Here is a 24,233-nt window from a genome sequence, read left to right on the forward strand (position 1 = left end):
ATGTCGCTCGATGAATGTGGCGGATCACGCGTGGACTTCGCAAGTGCCATGCGGCCACGGAGTCGGTCGACGATATGCACCGACTGCCCGGCCGGCCGCGACGCAGAACACGGAGCAGAGCGAGCAACTTGCTCTGCTTTGCCGATGCCCCCTCGTCCCACGTCCCAGGCTCCTAGCGTGCCTCAGACATCTATCGGCGTCTGCAGCACCCGCTTCCCGGCGCACACCGCCGGTATCCCCGCGCGCGGCGGCGCTTGCCGGTGGTTGATGGCCACGCCCTGGTGCCTACGTATATCGGGTAGTGTACGTGATGAGAAACCTAAAGCGAACATGACGAAGCAGCTCCTTAGCACGTGGCGCCTTAGTTAAAATTGATCTGACCGCTGCGGATTCAGGTTCATTGTATCCGCTGTCTCTTCGACGTCCATAAAATGACCAAATAGTGATTGAATTTGATAACATATATATAAAAAGAGCCAAAGAACTTTTTAAATTGGAAGCCCTAAACTATCGGCCTATACAACACAATCGGATGTTTATTTTTTAGCAATACTTATATGTGTTCTCCATGCACACAATTGTTGCGTGTATATGGACTACGCACATGAACACATACACCTGCTAGTGCCGCTTGTTCGTCGACATTTTGACGCTAAACGGACTCGCACATGGTATGGACACTAACAACATTCGGAAGAATCCCATGTCAAAACCGACCCGCTATCTGGTTCCAAACATCCATATAAGGCATATAAACCGAAATGCAAACATCTCACTAAAAAAATTGTAATATGCATTAAAACTTTCTCCAAAATGATCCAACACAAGTCATCAAAAATACGGGTATCTCCTAACTTGCAGTAACCATGGCAGAGATAGTACAGACAGGTCTGAGCGGGGAAGGGAGGAGTAGGAGCGAAGGATGACCTCATGATTAAGCATATGGGGGTGGAGAGTCCACATATAGCTCTACAAGCAGGCCTTCAGAGGCCTCCGAAGGCGTGGCCGCTGGGAGGATGTGGGCAGTGGAGATGTTGATGTGCGAAGACGGCAGCGCAGGCGTGGGCGATGGGAGCAGAAGCGCCTCTTACGATGGCGCCTTAGGCTGTGTCTGTGCGGTGGGGCAAAAGCACAGACCCAGCATCCTCGAAAGATTACTCCGGATCCACATGGCGGATTATGGTAGCCAATGAGCGCTGGAGAGGGGTCCAAGCAGATCTAGGCTAGGATTTTTGACATTGGGACGACACCTGGGTAGAAGTAGAAACGGAAAGTGGGCGGCATATCTGTGTGGATGATTTTGTTTTTCCACTAGCTGTTCTTTTTGCCTCTCTTTCTCTTCTCACCGTATATATACAAGATATGTTATGTGTTCTGGATTTTTTGACCGAACATATAAGAGAAATCCTTGATAAATAAAGAAAAAAAGAGTTGTATGTACATGCACGACTATTAGGAACGGAAGGATCCAATAACCCTCGGGTGATTAGGGGTTAATTGTAGGTAAAAGTGGTTGGACCGTGTAAAAGTGTTGGCCATATATACAACTATCGTGTATATGGACTACACACAAGTACATGCACCTGGCAGTAGCTTGTATATATCACGCGCGTACACATCATATAGCTCGCATATGGACACACTATTAAGATTTGAAAGGATCCCGTGTCAATACCCATGCAACCTGCTATCTGGTTCCCGGCCGGCCAAACATCCATAGAATAGAAGATGTATGATCTAAATGCCAACAGCTCGACTAAGAATAGTAGTATACATTAAAACTTTATCCAAAACAATACAACGGATGCATGTCTCCACTCCAACAGATACAAAGGATAACACGACTACACCGCGACACAACCGACGACAGGCATGTGCTACGAAGCAAGATAAGCACAAAATGATTAACAATCTAAGCACACGGAAGTCACTTACCACTGTATTTTTAGCGAAGAATCGCGGTGCTCGAACGCATGGAAGACGAAGGCAACTAGGGCATGCAACGACTCGAGTGTGTCCATATTCTCAAGCGCTTCCTCGCCAGTCGCCACCTTCGAGCCCATGTTTGCTTAAGGAAAGCGAAGCCACCTTCCTCTGGAGCTCCTGTATGTGCTGCCACCTACTTGTGTTTGTGTGGATCTTCAACGCCGCTGGCAATAGAAGCTTCCACACGGTTGGAACTGCTGTAATTTCCACGTTGCTTTCCACGGAAGGGGCCGAACGGTTCAGGGTAGTAGAACGCTCCGCCCGAGTAATCGTCTACCTTCCTCTTTCGTGGCTGCTTGGAGCTTGGCCGCGCACCCGTGGGCGATGGCGGCGGCGCTGCTTTTGAGCTCGCCGGCGCATCACTCGCCAACGCTGCTCCGGTGATGGACGACGGCGCACTTGTCCGAGCTCGTTTGGAGCTAGACGAGGCCTTCCAGGGATCTGCTTCGTCGGAACTGGCCGATGCCTTCTGCGAAGCTGAATTAGAGCTGACCCCATGCGCTTCCTTTCTGGAGTTGTAGCACGAGCGGCTCTGGTGCAAGTGCTTCTCAGATAGTGTGTGGGGCACAGCGGCGTCCTCGCCACATCTCCATTTCCTGCCGTCGGTCTTCTTGCACTTCAATGGCTTATTATGAGCAGTGACCACCTCCTTCTTGATCACCTTCGCTATCATATTCTTGTTGGAACAACCCTTCTTCTGCTGACTTCCATCTCGCTTCAGCTTCTGGTTAACCTGCTGCTGCTTCTGCTCCGTAATATTGTCCTCCACTTTCTTCTTCTTCAAAAGGAAAATCTCCTCCTCCTCCTCCACCTCAGCCTCAGTCTCTACCTCCTCCTGATGCAACACGAACTTCACGTTCTTGGAACCCAACCCAGGGTTCTCGCGGGGTTCCCTCCAGGCGTCGCCAACGAGACCATCCTTCAGTTCCTGCATGCATATATAGCAAACCAACAGCCAGAAGATGATCAAGCACAGAAAAATTTCCTTACCTCCCCCAGCCGAGCACACCACGACCACCGGCCTCGAACGCGACTTTTGCAGTGAGAGCTAGCACTGTCGAATGGGCAAACGGAACCCTACACGTACGCACATGCGCGGGCACGACGGCAGCCCAAACCGAAATGGCAAAAAAAAAGGAACGGACGTGGGCTGGGGAAAGCGCCTTCGGTACCCGGTACTAGAGGTCAAATAACCAGTATTAAGGGGGACTTTTAGTACCAGTTATTTATACCAACCGCATCCCGCTGCCGCGCCTCCCCTACAACCCGTCGGCCTCCGCCGCAGGCCCCGGCCACGCGCCGCCGTAGCCCTGCCGTGACCCGGAGAGAGAGAGAGAGGGAGAGAGAGGGAGGCAGGGAGGGAGGGAGGGAGGCGGCGTACTCGCGGAGCCACTGTCGTCATTGTCGTCATTGCGCTGCCGCCCACCACCTTCCTCACCCGTAGCCACCGTCGCCGGATACAGCTCCTCTCGCCCATGCGCTGCCACTGCTCTCGCCTCACCGCCGCTCCTCACTGCTGCGCGCAAGTGAGGAGTGAGCGAAGAGGGAGAGGAGGGGAAGCTGAGGGAGGGCCAGCGGAGAGAAAGGAGGGCCGAAGTAAGGGGCGGCGGAGAGAAGAGGGCAGGGCGGCGAGAGAAGAGGGCCGGCAAGAGAGGGAGAGGTGGGGGAGAGAAGAGGGCCGGTGGGAGAGGCAGTGGTCGAGGGAGAGAGATGCGTGAGGGAGGATACGGCTGTGGCAGAGGGAGAGACGGAGGGGGAGGGGAGTGGAACCGAGGTGCGATAAATACCGGGTGGAGGCTTCACCCGATACTAATAGGTCCCCAACCGATACTAAAGGGGGTCACAGGGGGTTTCTGGGGAACTAGCCGTTAGACCCGGTACTAATGCTCATATTAGTAGCAGGTCAGGTCAAAAACCAACCGGTACTAAAGGTTAGGACCAATGCTTAGTTTTCCAGTAGTGGGAGATACGCGAGTAGATCCCAACTAGCAGCAAAAACCTAGAAACCGCATTGGAGATAGCACAAGCGGGGAAGGGAGGGGGAGTAGGGGTGCGGAGGCTGACCTTAGGATTAAGCATGTGGGGTGTAGAGTCCATGCACAGCTCAGCAAGTAGACCTCTGTAGGCACGGCTGCTGGCAGGACCAGGGCGGTGTGGGTGTCGACGTGTGAAGCCGGCGGTGCAGGCACGGGCACAGGTGGTGGGAGCACGGGCGCCTCAGCGCCTTAGGCTGCAGTGGAGCATTGGCGCAGAAGGACAAGCCTAGCATCTTCAAAGGATTCCTTCGGATCCGCATGGCGGATCGGGTCGTCGGTGAGCGGCGAAGCGGGGGCGAGTGGTGGAGCGAGGTCCGATCGGATCTGTACTAGGGCAGCTGAACTGAAGCGGTGCGTAGGAAGAAGAAGAAATGAAGAAACGGAATGTGGGTGGCGTGTCTGCATGCCTGATTTATTTTTTTCCTAGCTGTCTTTTTCGCCCCCGCCCCCCCCTCTCTTCATCGTATATATGATCTGTTCCGTGTTCTCACTGTTCGTGTTTTGATTTGCGCCTGCGATTTTTTGACCGAACATATATGAAAAATCCTTTATAAATGAAGAAAAAAATATAAGAGTTATATGTACATTCAAGACTATTAGGAATAAAAGGGTCTCGATAGCTCCTAGGGTGATTAGGGGTTAATTGTAGGCAAAAGTAGCTGGACCGTGTGAAAGAACGATAGTAAAAGTCATTTTTAATTTCTTATGCTTTTGAATCACGCTTACCATCTGAAACATTTCACATGCAAGTGTGAAGCAAAAATTGCCACGCACCACGTACCGTATGATAGTGATGGTGTGTTTATTGGTCATGACAGGTGTTTTTGAGAAAAAATAAATGATAAACAATAATAAATTGCTTCTAGTTAAAGAAACGTGGACATTTGTTGAAGACTATTGCAGCACATCCCGTACTCCCATGGGCTTTGGAGCATTTTATAGACGGCTATCTCTTTGAAGCAACCCGGCAACCCCATGAACCCACCCGTACAAGCAAGCAGAGACTTGTCTTCAGATATGATCACTAGGGCCGTAAAAGTTAAAACCACATCCTATGTCATTTTTAATTCGCAATTTGCCTTCTAAATCGCTAACGGGATGACCGTTCACTTCCTATGCATGCGTAACAATCCAACACTTAAAAAGCTTAAACATGGAACAAATTCTGATGACCCAAACTTCCATTCAAAAACATTTGCTTTGAAAAAAGTGTGCAACACACATCTCATTTAACGGAAGTTGCCAAAAGGACTAACCGAAAGATAATTCTGATGCTTATTGGGGGACAAACTTTTCTAGTGTTATATAAAGTTTTTATCTACCCCTCCGTCCCAGATATAACTACGTCCAGATTTTTTTCAAAGTTAAACTTTTTCAATTTTGACTACAATAACTCTAAAGACTAATAACATAAAGATTATGTTAGTAGATTTATCATAAAACCAACTATTATAATATATATTTTTTTCATTTGAAATAAATTATTTTTAGAGATATTATTGGTTAAAGTTAAAAAAGTTTGACTTAAAAAAATTTAAATAGCTATATTTTGGTACGGAGGCAGTAGCTATTTGCCATCTTCTCATGCACTGTTGACCCTTGGGCTTCCAGTGATAAGAAATAAATGGGTCTAATTATGCCTGTTGGAGGAAACTTCACATTGGCATCGACGGATGGAAGACGAGCACAGCACCCTTCGGCTTGTGCGCGCAAGGGGTCTCTGTCTGTCTGACAATGTGGCCTTGCTTTGCGCTTCTCTTTCCAGCACTTTTTCGTTGACGAGCTTTTCAAAAAAACGTCAGGAACAGTTTCATATGGCACAGTTACTAAGACTCTCGTACATATGATGACATTCCCTCTCCTCTTTCCTCGTAAATGATCTTGCCTGGTCATGTCAGTAAAATTGCTGATGTGATGTGTTATTTAATAGTCATGAAATTTTTAATGAAACCTCCAACAAGACTGACCTTATATAAAAGATACTCCGATACTGTGCTGCTTGTCAGGAAAGCTCTCGGTCTCGATCCAGTTCCAAAATTACAACGCTGAGTTCTGCACCTCCGCTGCGACGGGAAGAAAAACTAAAGTTTCTCAAAACTGCTCTATCATACACAATGCATTTGCTTAGTCGGGAAAACAAGATTCTTCATGCATCCACCTTATGAGAAAGTCTACAAGATATACACACCATTATATACTTGTATTCTTACATCTTTGCTCAGCAACATTATCATACTGTGTAGGAAGACTTGTAAGGGATTTTCTGTTTGCTAGCTACTAGTAGTAGATAGACACAACATTCAGGAAGGCCATCAGTCCCGTTCACAACTACTCGCGGTAACTGAAAGAATCCCTGCAAAGCAAACTGGAACGCATCTTTTGTTCACTTGATTGCTCCAGATGAGCTACTTCAGTGCATGGCCGAGGTGGGTACAACTAACTCCCTGTAATCTTTACGTATGCTCCATAGAATCTCCGCGCATCGCCTCATGCTCGGTCGGTTCCTCTTTGTTGGAGCTAAGCATTGCAGAGCGAGCTCGAACATCTTCTCGACTGCCAGATTGATCGCGTTGTTTGCTTCCAGATTCGAATCCAGTGTTTGAATAGCATTGCCCTCCACAAATTTCTCCATTGCCTGTGAAAACCAGTATAGTACCACGTGGAGGAAGCACATTAAGACCAATGTAGACTGGTTGCTACGGTATAGTACTGCATAACTGTGTTCGCGCTGTTTCATCAGGTAATGGAAACAAATGGTGATGCAAATAAGTATGATGTCTAGAGTAACAGAAACTAACCCATTTTGCGGTAACACGCTCAATGATTGACCTCTTTGGCTCTATAGGGCGCCTTCCAGTAACCAACTCCACCAGTAGGACTCCAAAGGAGTAGACATCACTCTTCTCATTGAGCTGGTATGTTCTGAGATATTCTGGATCAAGATAGCCTGCTGTACCTTTGACTTGAGTAGAGACATGGCTAGAGTCAGTTGGAGCCAGTTTGGCAAACCCAAAGTCAGCAACCTTTGCTCGAAAATTGTTCATTAGAAGAATGTTTGAGGATTTGATGTCCCTGTGGATGACTGGATGATCTGCGTTGATGGAACAAATGAGACGGCATTTAATTGCTAATGATCCAGTGGTTAGATGTTCACAGATGATTTGTTTCAAGTTCAGTTCTTTATATGAAAGTAAAGCTATGCGACAGAAGAAGTCTTCAGTCTACCATCTGCCAATCAAGCCCAACAATGTTCAAGCAAGTTCATTGTATCCAAATTTTGCTTCAGGACAAGTAGCATAGAAACTTGCATCAAATGGAAACCTGAAATTAAGCTTAGATGGTCTCTTGTAATTAGTGGCCTGGGTCAAGGCTAGTCATAAATTTGTGGAGACGAGCCTTCCAGTGTCATTCACTAGAGGATCCCTCATCAGATATTCTTTATACACAAGAATTATGGGTTCATAGCATGTAAAATAATCGATATAGTACAAACATTACTGTTATAACTTGTGGGTGTGGCATAGGTCTTACAAAAATAAGAAAGAGAAGTGTATACAGGTTCATACATTGTAGAAAGTGTATTGCAGTAATCTCAGTTAAATATTGGCTGCTTTCCCACAAGGATTATAAATTATAAATTATAAATTTTGAATGTTTGTATTTTGAGGTGTTGATTATTCTTGGCACAGCTGTTCCAGCGATATCTAATATTGGTTTCAGTTGTATCAACTCTGTTAATTACAGCAAAAGTAGGCAAGCATAGCAGACGATAACTTGATTTAACTACGAATGCTATTATATCATTTCTGAAGTAAAATAGATGAATCATGGATTATGCAACTTTTAGAGATATTTTCTCAAATCACAGGTAAATACTAGAACGTCAAGGATTATTGCTGAAACATTACACCCCAGAACAACAAGAACAATTAATATGGTAACTTAAGAAACAAAATGCAGCTGAAAGAAGATTTACCTGAGTATGTATGAAGATATGTAATAGCATGAGCCACATCAATTGCAATTTCCAATCTCATTGAGAATTCTAATACTTTACCATTTACACCTGCAAATAGCTAACCTCATGTAAGACAGTTAGAACAAGCCATTGCACTAGTACTGCAGAAGAGAAATTGACTGGACCACGACATTCTTACAGTCAAGGTGCTCTCGAAGATTCCCATTGGGAACATACTCCACAATTATCAACTGCTCGCCACCAAACTCTAGGTACCCATGAAACCTAACCAAATTCAGGTGCTCAATGCGTTGCAATGTCTCAATCTCGTTCCAGAACTCACGACCCATATGCTTGTCATAAACATTCTGGAAAGAACGGAAACTCATATAGCCTTGTAGCAAGAACTAGCTTACATAAACAGGTCATAAGAAAATAAGCACAAACCTTTTTGGCCCGTTTGACTGCGACGAGAGTACCATCAGCAAGCTGGCCCTTGTATACAGTCCCAGAACCACCCTGCCCAATCTTCAAGTTTGGTGAGAAGTTCTTGGTTGCTTTCTGGATCTGCGCCAAGGAGAATTTTGTGCTGCCAGGCATCTCCCTTTCTAAAGAATTCCTGTGCATGGGACTATACATTCCTTTAATTGATCGCTTGCTCCCAAAAGTGCTCCCACTGTTAGAACCTTGTGAGCTCACCGACTGTGAAACTGCAAATTTAACATAGGTAAGGTAAGCACCTGAACATGGCAGAAAACATAATCGCCAGCACGTGCTGCAAAAATAGTCAAAAGCATTTACGTGTATTGCTGAAAGAATTCAACAGCGAGCATTCAAGGATAACTTATGTCTGCATCACTAAGATATTTAATTTCGCCAAGAGTTTGGACTAGACGGGAAAGGGCACGGTTCACCATTCTTTACATGCTCTGGAATTCTTCTTCAATCATAGAGCAAATTAACAAATGCTACCTTGTGGCAAGGGTTTGCATATATACTAATTTGGTAACCGATATTAAAAAAGTTGACCAATATGAGTCTGGGGCCATGATCAAATGGCGACAGGTGGACAGCAAACAAATAAAAACTGTAAACTACAAGGTGAAGTGTCGCACACGTCCGAATAAAGTTGTAAAGTTCAGTCGGAGAGATTGATTATTGTTGCAGGAGACATGCTACAAAATGCATGTAACGAAAGGTAAGATAAGACTAAATCGTTCTGCAAAAAAAAAGTAGGATGTACTAATTAAGCACCACTTGAAGAAAATGTCTCGAAAATTGCTCGTTGCACCAGGGCATTTTTCCCAGAATTATTGCGCAATAATCTCCAGAAAAGAGCATAAAAAGGGCTAGCTTTCCTGCCAAAAATATCATCTTGGATTGAAAAGGGCACCTGAAACTGAAAGTACAAAAGCAGTGGAAAATGGGTACAGAAAAGGGCGTTTGCGTACGTACGTTGGTGGGAGGGGTGGAAGTCGTCGGACATGGAGGTCTCCGGCGAGCGCGCCTCCGGGGGCACGAAGCAGGAGCGGAAGGCGTCGAGGAAGGAGAGCCCGCGCCCGCCACCGCTCACGGAACCCTCGGGGGCGGAGGACGCCGTGGTTGCGACGGAGACGCGGGACAGCTCGCCGCTGCCGCCGGGGTCGCTCCGCCTCCAGGGCGAGGCACCCCCGCTGGCGCTCCTCATCTTGGCCCTCGGGTCGGCACTGCACGAGCTAGCGAGGCTGCGGCGCGTGCGGACTGCGGAGAGGAAAGGGAGGAGGTGTCCCTCGCTGCCTTGATGGCTTGGAATTGGAAAGCTGCGGGTTGATGACGACACGGGGTTGGAGGAAGGAGCCGGGAGCGAGAAGGGTCGGAGGGTTTTGCGCTCTTTTTCGGCGCGTCAAGTTGGACTGGTTCGGATCCGGACCAGACTTTTACGCTGCACGTAGGCCCAGCCCGCAATGTTCTTTCACCGAAAGTGCTCTATTTTTTGTTCAGTGATTGTTAGTGAAACATTGTCAAAACAAAGGTTCTCTTAATTTTTAAAGCCATTGCAGTCTTAACCTTTACCTCTTCATTTTGTTTCTTTACCGGTCTATCTCTTATATTTCCTGCAAATTAGAAAAAATGATGATTGAACGGAGGAACAGTGGAGGTGGGCAATTTAGGCCCTGTTGGCTGTTTGGATCTGACCAGCTAAAATTTAGCTGTTTAGTTTAAGCTTCAGCTAAATTTAGTCCGTGGGTTCCAAACAAGATTTTATACTACCAATAACACTTGCTCAGGGAGAGAAGGGACCCGGATCTTTGAAACGGCAGAGGAATTATAGATTTTTCTCTCGGGGAAGAAATGGTTACTAGTAGCACTTTCTTTGGTAAAGATGCTGACAGCCACTTCGTACGAAAAAGGATTGCAATTTTGTGTCACGCACGATGTATTGCAGTGGAGAGGCAATGTAAACTTGTACCCCTACTGCTAGAACTCCTTTATTTTTATTTTTACTCTTTTTATCTTCAAGTGCATGCCCGGCTACGGCTAGTGCTGTGCTATTTTAGTAGCCTGATTACTTTGTAATTTGGGTGAACAATGATGGGACACTAGTAGTGCCGCACCTGTACCACGTCACTCCAGTGGGACCCAGCCGTGTGGAATTGGAAATGTCGGAGTGGAGTCAAAGTCAATCTATTGGCTTGATTGCCCACGGAGCACCTACATGCGACACACAGCCGAGGAGAGCCCGTTCCGCTCAATGGCGAGTGGGCCGGACTCATGGTCGAGATAGAAAGGAGGCTAGCGTAGGTGGAGGCATTCAATGCTGCCTCTCTGGAGTACCTCAAGTTGTGCCGAAGGCGAGAACCAGCGACCGGTGAGCAAGTGGTCAACAGCAGGTCGGCAGGCGATCTTTTTCCTCTCCATTTTGTGCTTGGGCACGAACTGCGACTGCAAAGGAAACAAACGAAAGGCCTCGCTCTCTCTCGCTGAATTACTCGGTCGCGGCACCGGAAATTCGTTCCGTGCCCGAGCAGCAGAAACCGCACGAAAGTTCCGTGTCCCCCTCACCGCCAGCGCGCGCGGGTGACCATGGCGGCCGGACGACGACGCCGAGCGCGGGTGGCAGTTGGCACACTGCACACGCGTTTTCGCCCGGAAACAAGGCGGAGCGAGACGGCTTGGCGGTGGTGATCCAGGACAAGTGGTCGTCTCCGGCATAAATCCGTCACTAGCAAGTAGCCAGTTCCACGGAATGAGTTTGCTGTTCCTTGCAGCAACGCGTAATTGCGGTGCACTCGTACGTCCCAGGTCGGATGGACGACGTGAGGTCACTTTCATTGCAGAATGTTCGTAGGAGCCGGGACGGAAAGTGTCTGTCAGGTAGGCGTGTGCTGGCCGACCGAACTTGATGCAGGGCCTGTTTAGTTGCCCGATTTTGGTTGTCCAAAATCACTGCGTCAGCACTGTAGCATACTGCAGCGTTTCGTTTGTATTTGTAAATTATTGTCAAGTATTGACTAATTAGGCTCAAAAGATTCGTCTCGCAAAGTACAACCAAACTGTGCAATTAGTTTTTGATTTCATCTACATTCAGTACTCCATGCATGTACCGTAAGTTTGATATGATGAGGAATCTTCTTTTTGCATAGTGTCAAAGTTGGAATTTTGAAGTAACTAAACAAGACCGCAAAAGGAAGGGAGGATGGTAGTTGTACATGCGTTTCCCGCTGGTAAAATTAGGTCTGATTAGACCCTAAAGCTCTTGATCGTTCATTGATACTCGTGTTCCAGCTCCAGCTTTTGGAGGCGCTATGTTTGTAGAGCTCAGCCTCAGCAAAACTTCTGGCTCCAAGAACTCGGCCACTTGTTGCGTGTTTCTCCCTCTCGTCTACTGTAGGGGTGTTTGGAGGGAGGGGGTTAAATTTAGCTCCCGCCACATCGAATGTTTGACACTAATTAGGAGTATTAAACGTAGACTAATTACAAAACTAATTACACAACCTCTAGGCTAAATCGCAAGACGAATCTATTAAGCCTAATTAGTCCATGATTTGACAATGTGGTGCTACATTAACCATTCGCTAATGATGGATTAATTAGGCTTAATAGATTCATCTCGTGATTAAGCCTAGGAGTTCTGCAATTAATTTTATAATTAGCTTATGTTTAGTCCTCCTAATTAGTATTCGAACATCCGATGTGATAGGACTAAAGTTTAGCCTTTATTATCCAAACACCATATATAGTCTCACAGCCAGGGACCATGTAAATTGCTACTAGCAACGAATACAAATTTCTCCATGATTGATAGAGTGTGCAATCTTCTACTGCACGAATGCACATGGGCAATTGCGCCTAGCAACGTACTACGCGGTGCCACTTTTGTTTTTTTCTTCTAGGAGTAAAGGGCTATATTTGGTACAAGGGCTGCCGAACTGTTTTGCTCCAGCGATAAGGCCCATCAAGTGTGAGGAAATAATGTACAGGGCTACAGCCTACAGGCCAGTACACCCCCAGTAGGCCACCAGGAACAAACAAATTGGCAGCGAGCCGAAGCGGTACACGAACAATTGCAGAAACGAAAGGCCTGTGCTGGATCCATTCCGTAGGTTGTGACTTCTTCGTCCTGGATTTGGTGTGTGCACGGGTCTTCTGTCTTCGTAGAGATCGAATGCGGCTCTCGGCATCTGTCCACTTCCACTAGCGTGCCTGCACCACGAGTTGCTAGGTTTGTTCAGAGGTATTCCTTGTTCAGATAGCAAATCGTCCGAGAAACAGAACTGGCTCAGCTAGGCCTCAGGTGGTTCTTCCCAGTCAGGAGAGTGCTACACTCACTGTCAGTAGTAGTAGAAAACAAAGAAATTTGAAATGGACGTCCTCCCGTGGTAGAAGTAACTTCAAGAGCATAGTCCAAAGCACCGTATTTAATGGGCGTCAGTTCGATACGTACCGCGTCAGCTGGGACTGTCCGTTTGCGAAATCATGAGCTGCTGGAGCCAGCAATAGATGCTGCTGCTCATGCGCATCGGTAACTGACTGTGACTGGCTCGGCATTTTGACCTTTCACCAGGTCACGGCGTTTACCGCCATGATCTCGCCGCAGGACGACGGCACGGCAGGCACGAAGGACTTTTTTGGTCGGAGGTCTGAGCAACGTGCCTGGTGAGCCCGGTGAAAAGTGCTGCATGAGAGTTGCTAAATTTTTTTTTAGATTTGCCTGGCAAGTTGATCGATAGTCTGTTTGGTTGGAAGTCTGTGCCTGAGAATACTAATACCATTAATGTGTTAAAGTACCTATAATCATACTATGATTAACATTATTCTTTTTTATAATAAGAATTTTAAAAACATGTTTGAAAATTTTCAAATATTTTTTGTGTCCAACATTTTACACTTAATATACTGTAAATGCGTCCATGGAAAAGGAAAAAAAATTCATACTTCAGCTCACTGTTACAAACGTTGGACTTAATTAAGTAGCAACAAGCAATAGAAAAGCTTTTAATATATTATTAGAGGGGGCAACCTGAGCTGTTGAAGCGGCAGTCGTTTTTGGACAACTGCGTCAAGCAGATTGGCAGGACTCCATCCAAACAGTGACCCGGCAGCTTCCAGGCAACCGTCCGGCCAGGCAAATTATGCATCCAAACAGGCCCGAACCGCCCTATCAGGTATCAACGCCCGGCCGGTGCCCGTGCCGGAGCCGCGTCGGCCAACCCAGCCGCGCGGCAACCGCCACCCCCGCAGTTAATCCGGCGCCGTGAGTCCTGTGACCCACCTGACTGGAGCCGTGGAGCGAGCGAGCCCCACGCGCAGGGCGTTACCATCCGCCCCGCGCCGCACAGCAGCACAGGCTAGAACGCGCGCCGCGCCCACCGCGCTCCCACTCCCGGACGCCGCGCGGGCCGGAGCAGCGAGCGTGCGGGCGGCGCCTGGCCGCAGGCCGCGTCGGGCTCGGCGATACAGGGGTTTCTGTTTGTCCCCCGAGCAGAAACCCCTCACCCGCCAGGCCCTCTGCCGGCCGCTGCCCCCTCCACCGATTCATCCTCGTCTCGATCCCATCCGCCGCCGGCCCCCGCCCCGCCCCAAAGCCCACGAACCTTTTCCTCCCGTTTCCCTTCCCCACGCGCTCCGGCCCCGACCGCTCTGCCCCCGAACCCAAAAGTCGCTTTTCGGGTGTCTCGCTAGGGTTATTTGTTTTTGCAATTTTCTGGCCATGTCGTACCCGCTTGTCCCCGCCTGACTCGATTCACTCGCCTGCTGGGCTGCTGGCTGCTGCGGCGGCCTGCCATAGCCAGCTTCCGAGTCCCAACCCAATGGAGGAAGGCGAGCAGGCGGCGCAGGTCGAGCCGCCGCCGCCGCCGCCACCGCCACCGCCGCAGGAGGGAAACAAGGAGAAGGAGCCTGAGCCGGAGCCGGAGCCGCCCCGGTGCGGGAGGCACCCATCCCAGCTCCTCACCGGCATCTGCTCCTCCTGCCTCATGGAGCGCCTCTCCTCCGTGCGCGACCAGCCCGAGGCCGAGATCGTCGAGGTCGGCGCCGCGGAGCCCGCCGAGGGCACCGGCGCCGCGGACCAGGGCAAGCTGCGGAAGACGCTCATGCTGCTCTTCCAGCTGGACGACTCCGGCAGCGGTGCCGCGAATCCGTCGCAAGGGAAGGACCCCCAACCAGCGGAGTTTCAGTTCGGCTCTGGAGGGGGAGATCGAGGGGGCAAGCGGAAGGGGCCCGGGTCGTGGCTCAGGTCCATTTTGCCGACGAGAGGGATGCGGTGGAGGAGGAGTGGGGGCTCTGTGAAGGATCCCTCGCCGCCGCCGCCGCCAAGGGGGGAGGCGGCGGATCCGAGCGCCATCAACGGTGGCGGCGGCGATGCGCAGGTGGAGCGGAAGCCGAGCTTCCGCCGCTCGTGCGAGTGGATGGCGTGCCGGGACCCGAGCAGGGGCTCCCTGGAGCCACCACGCCACTCGTGGGACGGGTCGATGGTGGGTAGGGCCTTCGCGTGCTCCTTTGCCTGCTTAGAGGAGCCACCGGATGCGGCGAGGAGGGTAAGGAGGAGCAATGCTGAGGAAGGCGCTGCGGAGACCCGAGCCGTGGTTGCAGAGAGCAGGAATGGGGGGCACTCAGTTGATGCAGGTGGCGATGGGCGGCGTTTAAGGGGAAGGGGTTCTGGTGACACTGGGATGGAGATGGCTGTCTCTGGCGTTGGAAGACGGAGGTCCAACAGGTGGAGCAGGGTGTGGGATCGCAGCATAACGAGCCCACTCAAGGAATTCGTGAGGAAGGGGGAGCATGTTCTTGAGCGGTCCCTCTCCGAGTCGAGGAAGGAAATCAGGAGGGGTAAAAATGCGGAATCAGCAGATATTAGTGGTGAATTTCATTCTGGACGCAATGGCCATGTGTCGGGCAGAGCAAGCCAAGGCGCAAGTCGAAGCTCACAGGCTGCATCCAATGGGGATGTACAGAATTTCCGGACCGATTGGCTTAAGAATAGCAAGATTGGCAGAAGCAGGAGCGTGCATTATACATCGCCTGGGAACTTGGACAACGGGATGCTGCGATTTTATCTGACACCAATGAGAAGCACGAGAACTGCAAACAAGGGGAGAAGGAGAAGCTCACGCTTGTTTGCAAGAGGGCTTTTCGGTTTCATGTGAGCAGCTGAAGTAGAATGTCAGACCATGCCATGTGTTTTAGAAGATGGCAGCAGCAGAAGCAACTTTTCTTTGCAATCTACTTGGTTTCTAAGGATTGGCAACATCGTAAGTTATTCCGACATATTCTTTCTTATAGGAGATTGTTAAGTCCCGACCTAGGCTCAAGATGCTTCAGTATTAGTTGCAGATTTGCTGCTCAGTTCTTTTAAGATGTTTCTTATAGATGGAATCTGGACAAACCTGTGCAGATTAGTATCACAATGTAATTATTTACGTTCATAATAATATTTGTATTGATTTGTTCCAAGAGTTCTCAATTCTTCTGTCTTGTTCAAGGTATATATTGTTCTAATATGTTTCTCGTCCTACTCACATGCATTATTTGTCAGTGGTTGAAAAAACTTACGATCTAAAGAATTTTCATCTGCTGTTAAATATGACTAGCATTTAGCCATAGGAATAACCAGACATCACGGTCCATTTGCTAAAATCTACACAAATAAGGCAATAAGCTGCACATATTCCTCTTTGTGTAAAAATTTTGCTTCCTATATTTGCTTGTCTTTGAAACTATTTGGGCCATTATTACAATGCTGTTCATTGGTAGCCTATAAATGGCATGGCTAGGATTCTCTCATGTGGGCTGTCATCTCCTATCATCACTCTCAAGGAAAAATCTCAAAGATGGGGTCCTTGTGCTGGGGGTAAAGCTTCCATCTGGAATCTGGAGTCCCAATTGAATCCAGCATATTTTCATGCTGAACTAGACAAAGTAATGGATTAGGTATCAACGGCACCTAAACGTCCCTTGATTGTCTTTCTATTTATTATTTTGAAACAGGATGATTGTATTGCAGATTTGTGCTTCATTGTATTGTTTATGTTATTTCATCTCTACCCACCTCACATATTATGTGGTAAATTTCTACAATGTAAACATGAATTACGAATTACATGAATTTAATGAATCTGCAAGAATACGATGTTCATCAATTCATCTTGTACGTTCAGAAGGTTGCCATTTTTTTCTTTCTTTATTTATTTCTTTTTTATCTTTTAAGAGTGGGTTGGGGCCTTGGGGGCATGATTAACTTCAAAGTCTATTTCTCTAATTTTACAAAGCGTCACTAACTGATCGGGTGATATATGAAAATGAGGGACTGTTTCTCTTTGGGAATTAATTTTCAATTGAATTTCTGCAACTACTCTGTCCGTTAAAATTTTGCAGGTTGCAGAGAATTCACACCCCCTGAATACCCCTGAATGCAATGTTGCTCTCGCATCTACTCGGTGTGGATGGCTGGATGCTGCAGAAGCATCCTCTTATCCACATGTCTCCAGCTAACAGTTCTGTTCCATCAGCATGTTTCCTTGTTTGGTAATTACATGGAGATATTGTGCTGCTACATGGTCAGGACTTCATTGCCATTGTTGAAGCAACAATGTTCTTCAAAGAAATAACTTACAAGGGAATGAAATGCAATCATGAGCTACTGCGCGGGGGAGACTACTAGTTGCTTTCCGAATTGGCCGGAGAGACTACCACAACATACATCAAACAGATGACATCAAGAGGTGCAGATGGACTAGCCTGCCTTTCTAAATTCCCATCTTGTAGGGCACCGGCATCGAAAGCAGTCTGGTGCTTGTATTGGAATACAAATGGAGAATAGTCAGATTTGGAACTTATAACTCTCAATGTCTTTGCAAAGGTGGTAATGTGAGTCACATCAGAGGTGGTGGGGCTACAATTTTTTTTGTGTATATATGGGATTGCTATTACGATGTATAAGTTTGGCTTTGTTATTTCTTTCTCCATCAACCTGAACTTTGTTTACATGTGTAATTTCTTCCTATACATCCTGAACTTCGGTGCAATTTGGCATTGACATTTGAGTTCTCTTTATGAAATATTGAAGTATTAGTTCTATCATCATCTCAGTTTATCTACTTATTTGAGTATATTCCACACTTCTGGTGGTGTTTTAGTTGCACATGTATTCTGTACATGGTAAAAAATGGGTAATTTAATTATATCTTACTATGTAGTTTAGCTTACCAAAATATCATGGAAACAATGCAATTCACACTTAAATGCAAAATGATCCAAACATATAAGGGAAAAAACACAAAAATCATAGGACTTTTTAAAAAATAAAAACATCTGGCAATAGACAAAGCAAACATTTAGGCCCCACCAGTACAATTCACATGCACACAGTGGTCGTACATGGGTCCAACAAATCAGTCGGATGTGAAGCAATTTCCAGTTTATAGACAAAATGTGTTGATGGTGCCATGGATGTGTTTGTGTCGTGTGTACAGTGTATGTGTGTTTAAAAGTGTGGTTCAAACTCTTAGAGCGTCGTGTCGTATAAAGTCCTAGCTTTAAGTCAACTTTTATTTAATATAAGTTTATGTCTAAACTTTATAATTATGTATCTATAAGATTGTAATACGTTATTATTAACGCTTGCATATATGTGGACAATATAGAGTTGTCTCGTATTGTGGTAGACAAGAGTCAGTTATGCACTCCATCGTCTCGTCCCTCCCCTGACGTGAACATGGTCATGGGTGCGTGAGTCGCCACCACTACGTGCTCCTTCGTATGGTATCCTTGAGCAACTACTGTCCTTGTACTTTGGGCTATGCACCCTCTGACGACTTTGTTCTGCCATCATTGATAGTCCATGTTTGTACTCCGTAGTACGTACACACTCAATCCTTTTACCACTTCTCAACTTTTATTTTGCAGCACTTGGAAGCTGGAACTCCGTAGCCGGTGTAGTTAAAGGATGAAGTAAAATGAAGAAGAGGCAGAGAGATAATCTACGACTAATATAGACGTGTAGTTCAGAAAATTTTGTTCCTTGTAATGAACTTACATAAAAGCACTATTTACCGCTGTAATGGCATCTGTGTAAAACTACCTTCTTCTACGGAGCTAGGAGTAATAATTAATTAGCTTGGCTGTGATGATAAAATTGTAAATTACGTACTCACTCCATCCTAAATTGTTTTTCTAAATACATAACTTTTGCTATGTATCTAAACATAATATATATTTAGGTGCATGTAAAAGACTACGTGGCGGTGTGAAATCTGACCGACAAGTAAATATTCTTTGTTTTGCCGTGCGTTAGATCGGATATGGCCTAACACACAATGACACAGGATGTATACTGGTTCGGGCAACGTGCCCTACGTCTAGTCGGGTCAGTCCAACGACTTTATTCCTGAGCTCAGGTGCTCAAAGTTTGCAGTTGCAGTGGGGGTACAAACGAGAGGAGGATGAGAGGGGGTGCCTGAGTCCTGACCTTATTCTCATCTCAGTGGAAGAGAGTGGCAGGAGCTCAGACGTGCGCTAAGTGTGTGAGAGTGTGAAAGCGTAAGAGTGTAAGAATGTAAGAGTGCAAGGGAACGGCCTTACAGGTCGGAAAGGATAAAAGAGTGAGTGTACGGGCGCTGCCTAGTCTTGTCGAAGCCCATGTCGTCTGGTGCGGTATAGCCTCCGTCCTCGGTCCCTGTTCTTCTCGTCAGGCCACTCTGTCATAGCGAGTAGGTTTACGGCGGTACTGTACAGGCATACGCAGGGCGTGGCACGATACGGTTCTGCGTAGCTGACTCGGGTGCTTCCTCGTTATCCGTCCCACCTGCTCCCTGGGTCCACACTGAGCGGGCGTCCCCGATCGGTTGTCCTAGTTGGCCCCGACCGAGTTGGTCGAGGGGAGCGGTATGGGTGGTACGGCGTATCCCCAGCCAGGAGAACTCGGTCGGGAGTACCCGGTCGGGAGAGCTTAGTCGGGAGAACTCATTCTGGGTCGGACTGTGGTCCCACCCCTGATTGGCTCTTTCCGACCAGGCTTCCTAGTCGGAGGAGTCAGCTGGTGGCCGGATCATGATCTCGACCTGGCTACGTGTAGCCGGCTGGCCCAGATGTGTATTGTTGCTATGCCCTTTATTGGGCCAAGTATTGCGGGAAGGCAGTCCTGTTGGGGACCCTGGGTTTACGGACCCGTCAGGAGCCCCCGAGCCCCTTGGGGGCTTTGTTGAAGCCGTGAAGGGGCTTTCGGTCGGCAGGTTGCCATTCCGTCAGGGGGAACACATAGTGGTGTTTCTTGTTTTTGTCTTGTTCGTGAAGCGGACGAGCCGCATTACGGGGTCTGGCCCCATTTCCAAGACGATAAGGATGAACTTCCAAGGGGGTTCATACTGTTACCTCATGACCCAGTACCTTCGCCTCGATTTCTGATGCCTTTTACCACGCAGTAGTCGAATACGTAGGGTAGCCGAGTAGGTTCACGCGTTCTAGCCCCCGAGTAGATATGGGTACCCAGCCCTCGAGAGGACGAGTGGCAGAGGCCGCAAGGGCACGTCAAATAGATCCTGACACCTAGCTCCCGAGGGAAGGAATAGCATGGGCCGCGGGTGCACGCCGAGTTGCGGAGGATGCTCGGCTCCCGAGAAGGAGACTTGTTTGTAGTCCGTCTTCTGTCGGGTTTGAGCGAGCGGACCTAGTGGGTCTAGCCCCCGAGCCTGCGACTAACTAAGGAGTTGGTCGGAGGCCAAGCACTTTGGTACCCCTTTGACCAGAAGTGAGTCAAGTGGACACTAGCGCCCTTCTCCCGAGGAGGGGATCTGTTGCTAGTCCGGCCTCCACCGGGTGCGCTCAAGCGCACCCGGTGGGTGTAGCCCCCGAGCCTGCGGCCGACTGGAGAGTCGATCGGAAGCTGAGCACTTGGTACTCTTTTTTGAGGTCATGGACTTTGGTGTCCCTGTCAGTCGGGATGAGGTGGTCCTTAGTGCGAATTGGGGCGCTTACTCTTGTGCATTCCGATCGTGACCTATGTCGTCGGTCATGTTCCCGAGTCAGGAACTGACGGCCCAAGCCCCTAAGGCCCGTCGGGCTCGGTCTGCATCGGTCGAGTTTTCATGCATCGGTCGACCGGAGGGGCTGAGCTAACGCTGCTTGCCTCGATAGCTCGAGTGACGTGCTCGGTGAGCTCGCTAATGGGCATGTCCGAGTGGAATCCAGGTCTTTTGTTCGTAACGGGGTTGGCATAGCCCTCATGTGGCATTCCACTGCTCCTTAACCCTCCTCCCGGTAGATGCCCGAGCTGTTCCGGAGACCGACTCAGGTGGCCCGCTAGCCTCCCCTCGATGGAGATTCTATGGGCATGGATCGAGGTCAGAATCGAATGAGAAGGTTGAGATGATCCCGTCCACTTCTGAGCGGGTCAGGCGAAGGCCGCTGGGGCTCCATCCGCATTTTCCCCCTAGCTCTGTGTGGCGGAACACCTCGGATTAACTCAACTAAAGCACGGTTAAGTCGCTTAACACGTGATCCACATGCCTTAATCAAGTTAACTCGTTGTGCCATCGGATTTCATCTGATTTAACCACTTAACAGGATCGAGTTAGCATAACCCACCGAAGGTGAGTGGTTCCAGAGAATACAACAGATCCACCATTGGTTTAATAGTGTATTACATACTAGTCGAAATCAGAGTTTTACAGAGGTTAAAAGAAAAACACAACCACGAGAAGGAAGGCATGCGCAAGTTTCGGAAGATGGGTTCATGCTCCGGGGCTTGCCTTCAAGCGGAGGGGAGGGAAACTGGTCTTCAGCTCGGGTTGCTTCGGCTTCTGGTATTGGCAGCTCTGCTACAACTCTGTCTTCAGGCGTCGGGTGTAGCTCGTAGAGGCCGTCAGCGAGAAGCAACTCTACACGGATGCAAAATGCAGGAGTTAGCGTATAGACGGTTATTTCAACAACACTTGCAAGTTTAAGCTCAGACACTTGTAGCAAAGCTATAGAAAAAGTGGGGGAAGTTCAACTTTAGTTGGTGGAGAACAGGATAGAAGGGTCGGATGGGGATAACTGATGATCTGACCCTTTAACTTAAGGAATAACTATGCCGGGATCCTCAGACTTAACACAGAGACGTCCCCAATAATTTGCACAGATACCCTTAGGTCAAGGAAAAAGATACAGCCGAGCCCTCGGACGAGGCGGATAAGGGTTGGCGAACAGACAGGGTCGGGCGAGACGGAAAAAGGGGTCAGGCGAACCGGAAAGGGGTCGGCAGCTTACCTTAGGTCTATAGGTGAAGCTTTGGGGTCGGGAAGGAACATGCTTGGCGGAAAGACTTAAGCACTAAGGCTTGGGCGGCGGCGAGGTTTGACGGTGCTCTGGCGGCGGCGGATCTTCTTGTGAGTGACAAGAGAGCTCTAGCACAGCGCGGAGGAGCAGACAGCTGGGTGGATTGGGGAGAAGTGGGTCTGAGCGGAGAAGGGAACTTTTCAAGAGCTCAGCGGGAGTGCTCAAGTGCTCTCAGGGTATGGCGGCGAAACAACGATGGCGAAGGAACTCCGGTGGGACTCTGGCATTCCCTTTTTATAGTGGCGCGGAAGAGAGAGGTTTCGAGCAGCACGGAGACCGGGAAGAAAAGGATGGAGTACGCTGCCATGGCGGCGATTGAGCGGCGATGGGAGGCGGGATAGGACCTTGGAGATAGAGTCTTCGGCCATTGGGCTCTGGAGACAAGGCGGCGCAGGCGCGGTTTTGCTAGGATTTAGATTTGGTGGAGGCGCGCGTGGTCTGGTCGCGTCGAGCGGTGGATTTGACTGGCGTGATAGGGAGAAAGGCGCTGCCAGCGAGGTTGCAGTAGGCGAAGTGACAGGGCGAGCGGCGGCGCGGGCGAGCGCAAAACAGCGGCATTGCCAGGGCACATCACTGGCGAGGTGAGAAAAGGAGCTGTCGCTGCCGGAGTCGTAGTTGGCGAGGGAGGTATCGTCGTGGAGTGAGCTCGTGGGCGGTGCCACTGTGGAGAGGCGGCGGAAAAACCGGAAGGCATCGGGTCTTGCAGCCGGGGATCCGGCGAGATGATGGGCGCGGGTCGCGAGGCGGTCTGACGCAGCAGCGGCAAGATTCTGCCACGGCGGCGACGGGGCACCTTGGCGCGGCTGGCGAGGGCGCGAGCGAGACGGGGCAACGTAGAAAGGGTTGCAGGGGGCTTCCGCTGCGATTGGGGAGGAGGGCGTGTTAATCCATCCTGTTGCGGCTGGCGACTGGGCGAAGCGGCGGGCGTCGGAGGGATCAAGCCACGCGGTGGGGGAGCTCTGAAGCGGGCACATGCTGCTCGGGCGCGTCTGCCTCGGGAGGTCCGGGAAAGATTTTGAGCCCACCAGTCAGTCTCGGTTTCCCTACAGCTCCAAGATTGAAGGAACAGTGCCTTTGGGGACTCAGAAGGAACCGACGGTTTTGGTTGGGTTCTTGGGGGTCGGGACTGAGAACCGGATTTGGAGCGCTTTGCTCAAGAGAGTTGAGACAGCGGGATTTGGGACTTTCGGTTGAAGATTAACTCGGCTGAATTAATCAAGGTCGTTACACTCTGTTTAACGCGAGGCAGCCTCGAGCCCTTCGCGGGCCGACCTTCGAACCCCGATCGGTCGCAGCTCATATTGAATGAACCGCTATTCCTTCTTGACGCGACGCAAAGCAATTAAGATGCAATGGTTGCACGTATGAGATGAATGTATGATGCATGAATGGATGAATGAATGCGTGTTCGTTCACAGAGAAAGTAAGTGGGGGGCTAGTAAAGTTACCTCGGTCAGACATTCAGGCATCACCCCATTTGTGGTTTTTGCACCAGAGGGGTTAAGTTGCCATTGCTTATCTCGACAGTTCGAGCGACAGGCTCGAGGTACCCTTAACGGGTACGCCCGAGTGGAATCCGTATCCGTCGTTCGTGACGGGGTCGGCATGTCCTGCATATTAGTTTTCCATTTGTTTTTGCTTGTCTCCCATCAAATGCCCGAACCGTCTGACTGACCCAAGTGGCCTGCTAGCCTCGGTTCGACGGAGACTCTGACGGTGGGTCCCTTTGCTTTGTTCGACCGACCCGAGTGGCATGCTGTCCTCGGTTTGATGGAGGCTCTGATGGTGGGTCCCTTCGTTCCCTTGCCTCAAAAGGCGAAAGGGCGCTTGCGTGCGGTTGTGCCCTGTTTTTCACGATTTCGCTGCAATAGCAGGTGAGCTCCTCCCGGGCCATGCCCCATCGCATAGGGTCGCATCCCGTCAGTTACTTCATGTCTGCCAGGGCTCCGCGCCCCCTTCCCCATTAAATAGGGGGAGAGGCGGAGGTTTTTTAGCCCGTCCTTTCATCTTCCCCGATCGCTGCTGCTTTCTCTTCCGCCCTTCCGCCAAAACTTCCTTGTGCACTGTGGTGAGTTTCGAGAGAGAGGAGGGTCAAGGGAGAGAGTGAAAGAAGCCTTACAGATCCATTCGTCACCTCCCGTTGTGCGATGTCAAACTGGAAGTCGTCCACCGTGAAGGAGGATTTGCTGGAGGACTTCACGAGGAGGGGGTTGCTGCCGCCAAAGGCGGTTACGGGTTGGAGAGTGCCGGAGGCGGGGACCGTTGTCCCACAACCCGAGCCTGACAAGGTCATCTCCTTCCTCGCTTTCCATGAGCGTGGGCTTGGATACCCCACGCATTGGTTTCTGCGCGGGCTCCTTCACCGCTGAGGGTTGGAGTTGCAGCACCTCAACCCCAACGGGGTGCTGCATATTGCCGGTTTCGTCACCGTCTGCAAGGCATTCCTCGGGATGGAGCCGCAC

At 49.4% G+C, this 24,233-nt stretch overlaps 2 protein-coding genes across 6 annotated transcripts; one reads left to right on the forward strand and one right to left on the reverse strand.

Annotated features, from left to right (window-relative positions):
* Positions 1–6,141: 6,141 nt before the first annotated feature.
* On the reverse strand, positions 6,142–9,829 carry LOC117835070 (calmodulin-binding receptor-like cytoplasmic kinase 2). Of its 2 annotated transcripts, none has more exons than XM_034714430.2 (6): positions 9,436–9,823; positions 8,428–8,690; positions 8,180–8,348; positions 7,999–8,088; positions 6,821–7,113; positions 6,142–6,657 (listed from the first exon to the last, which is right to left on the reverse strand). In XM_034714430.2, exons 1-6 carry the CDS (start codon positions 9,665–9,667, stop codon positions 6,433–6,435), a joined length of 1,272 nt encoding a protein of 423 aa, XP_034570321.1. In that variant the 5' UTR covers positions 9,668–9,823; the 3' UTR covers positions 6,142–6,432. The 2 variants fall into 2 exon arrangements, with proteins under 2 accessions (XP_034570321.1, XP_072147032.1); XM_072290931.1 differs by having other exon boundaries at positions 6,602–6,739; positions 9,436–9,829.
* Positions 9,830–13,818: 3,989 nt separating this feature from the next.
* LOC117840266 (uncharacterized) lies at positions 13,819–17,535 on the forward strand. Of its 4 annotated transcripts, XM_034720747.2 has the most exons (3): positions 13,819–15,710; positions 16,213–16,389; positions 16,834–17,535. In XM_034720747.2, the coding sequence occupies exon 1, from the start codon at positions 14,271–14,273 to the stop codon at positions 15,603–15,605; it is 1,335 nt and encodes a 444-aa protein (XP_034576638.1). In that variant the 5' UTR covers positions 13,819–14,270; the 3' UTR covers positions 15,606–15,710; positions 16,213–16,389; positions 16,834–17,535. The 4 variants fall into 4 exon arrangements, with proteins under 4 accessions (XP_034576638.1, XP_034576635.1, XP_034576636.1 ...); XM_034720744.2 differs by lacking the exon at positions 16,213–16,389; XM_034720745.2 differs by lacking the exon at positions 16,834–17,535 and having other exon boundaries at positions 16,213–16,564.
* Positions 17,536–24,233: the final 6,698 nt, after the last annotated feature.

Source organism: Setaria viridis, chromosome 9, assembly GCF_005286985.2.
Source record: "Setaria viridis chromosome 9, Setaria_viridis_v4.0, whole genome shotgun sequence".
Lineage (NCBI taxonomy): Eukaryota > Viridiplantae > Streptophyta > Magnoliopsida > Poales > Poaceae > Setaria > Setaria viridis.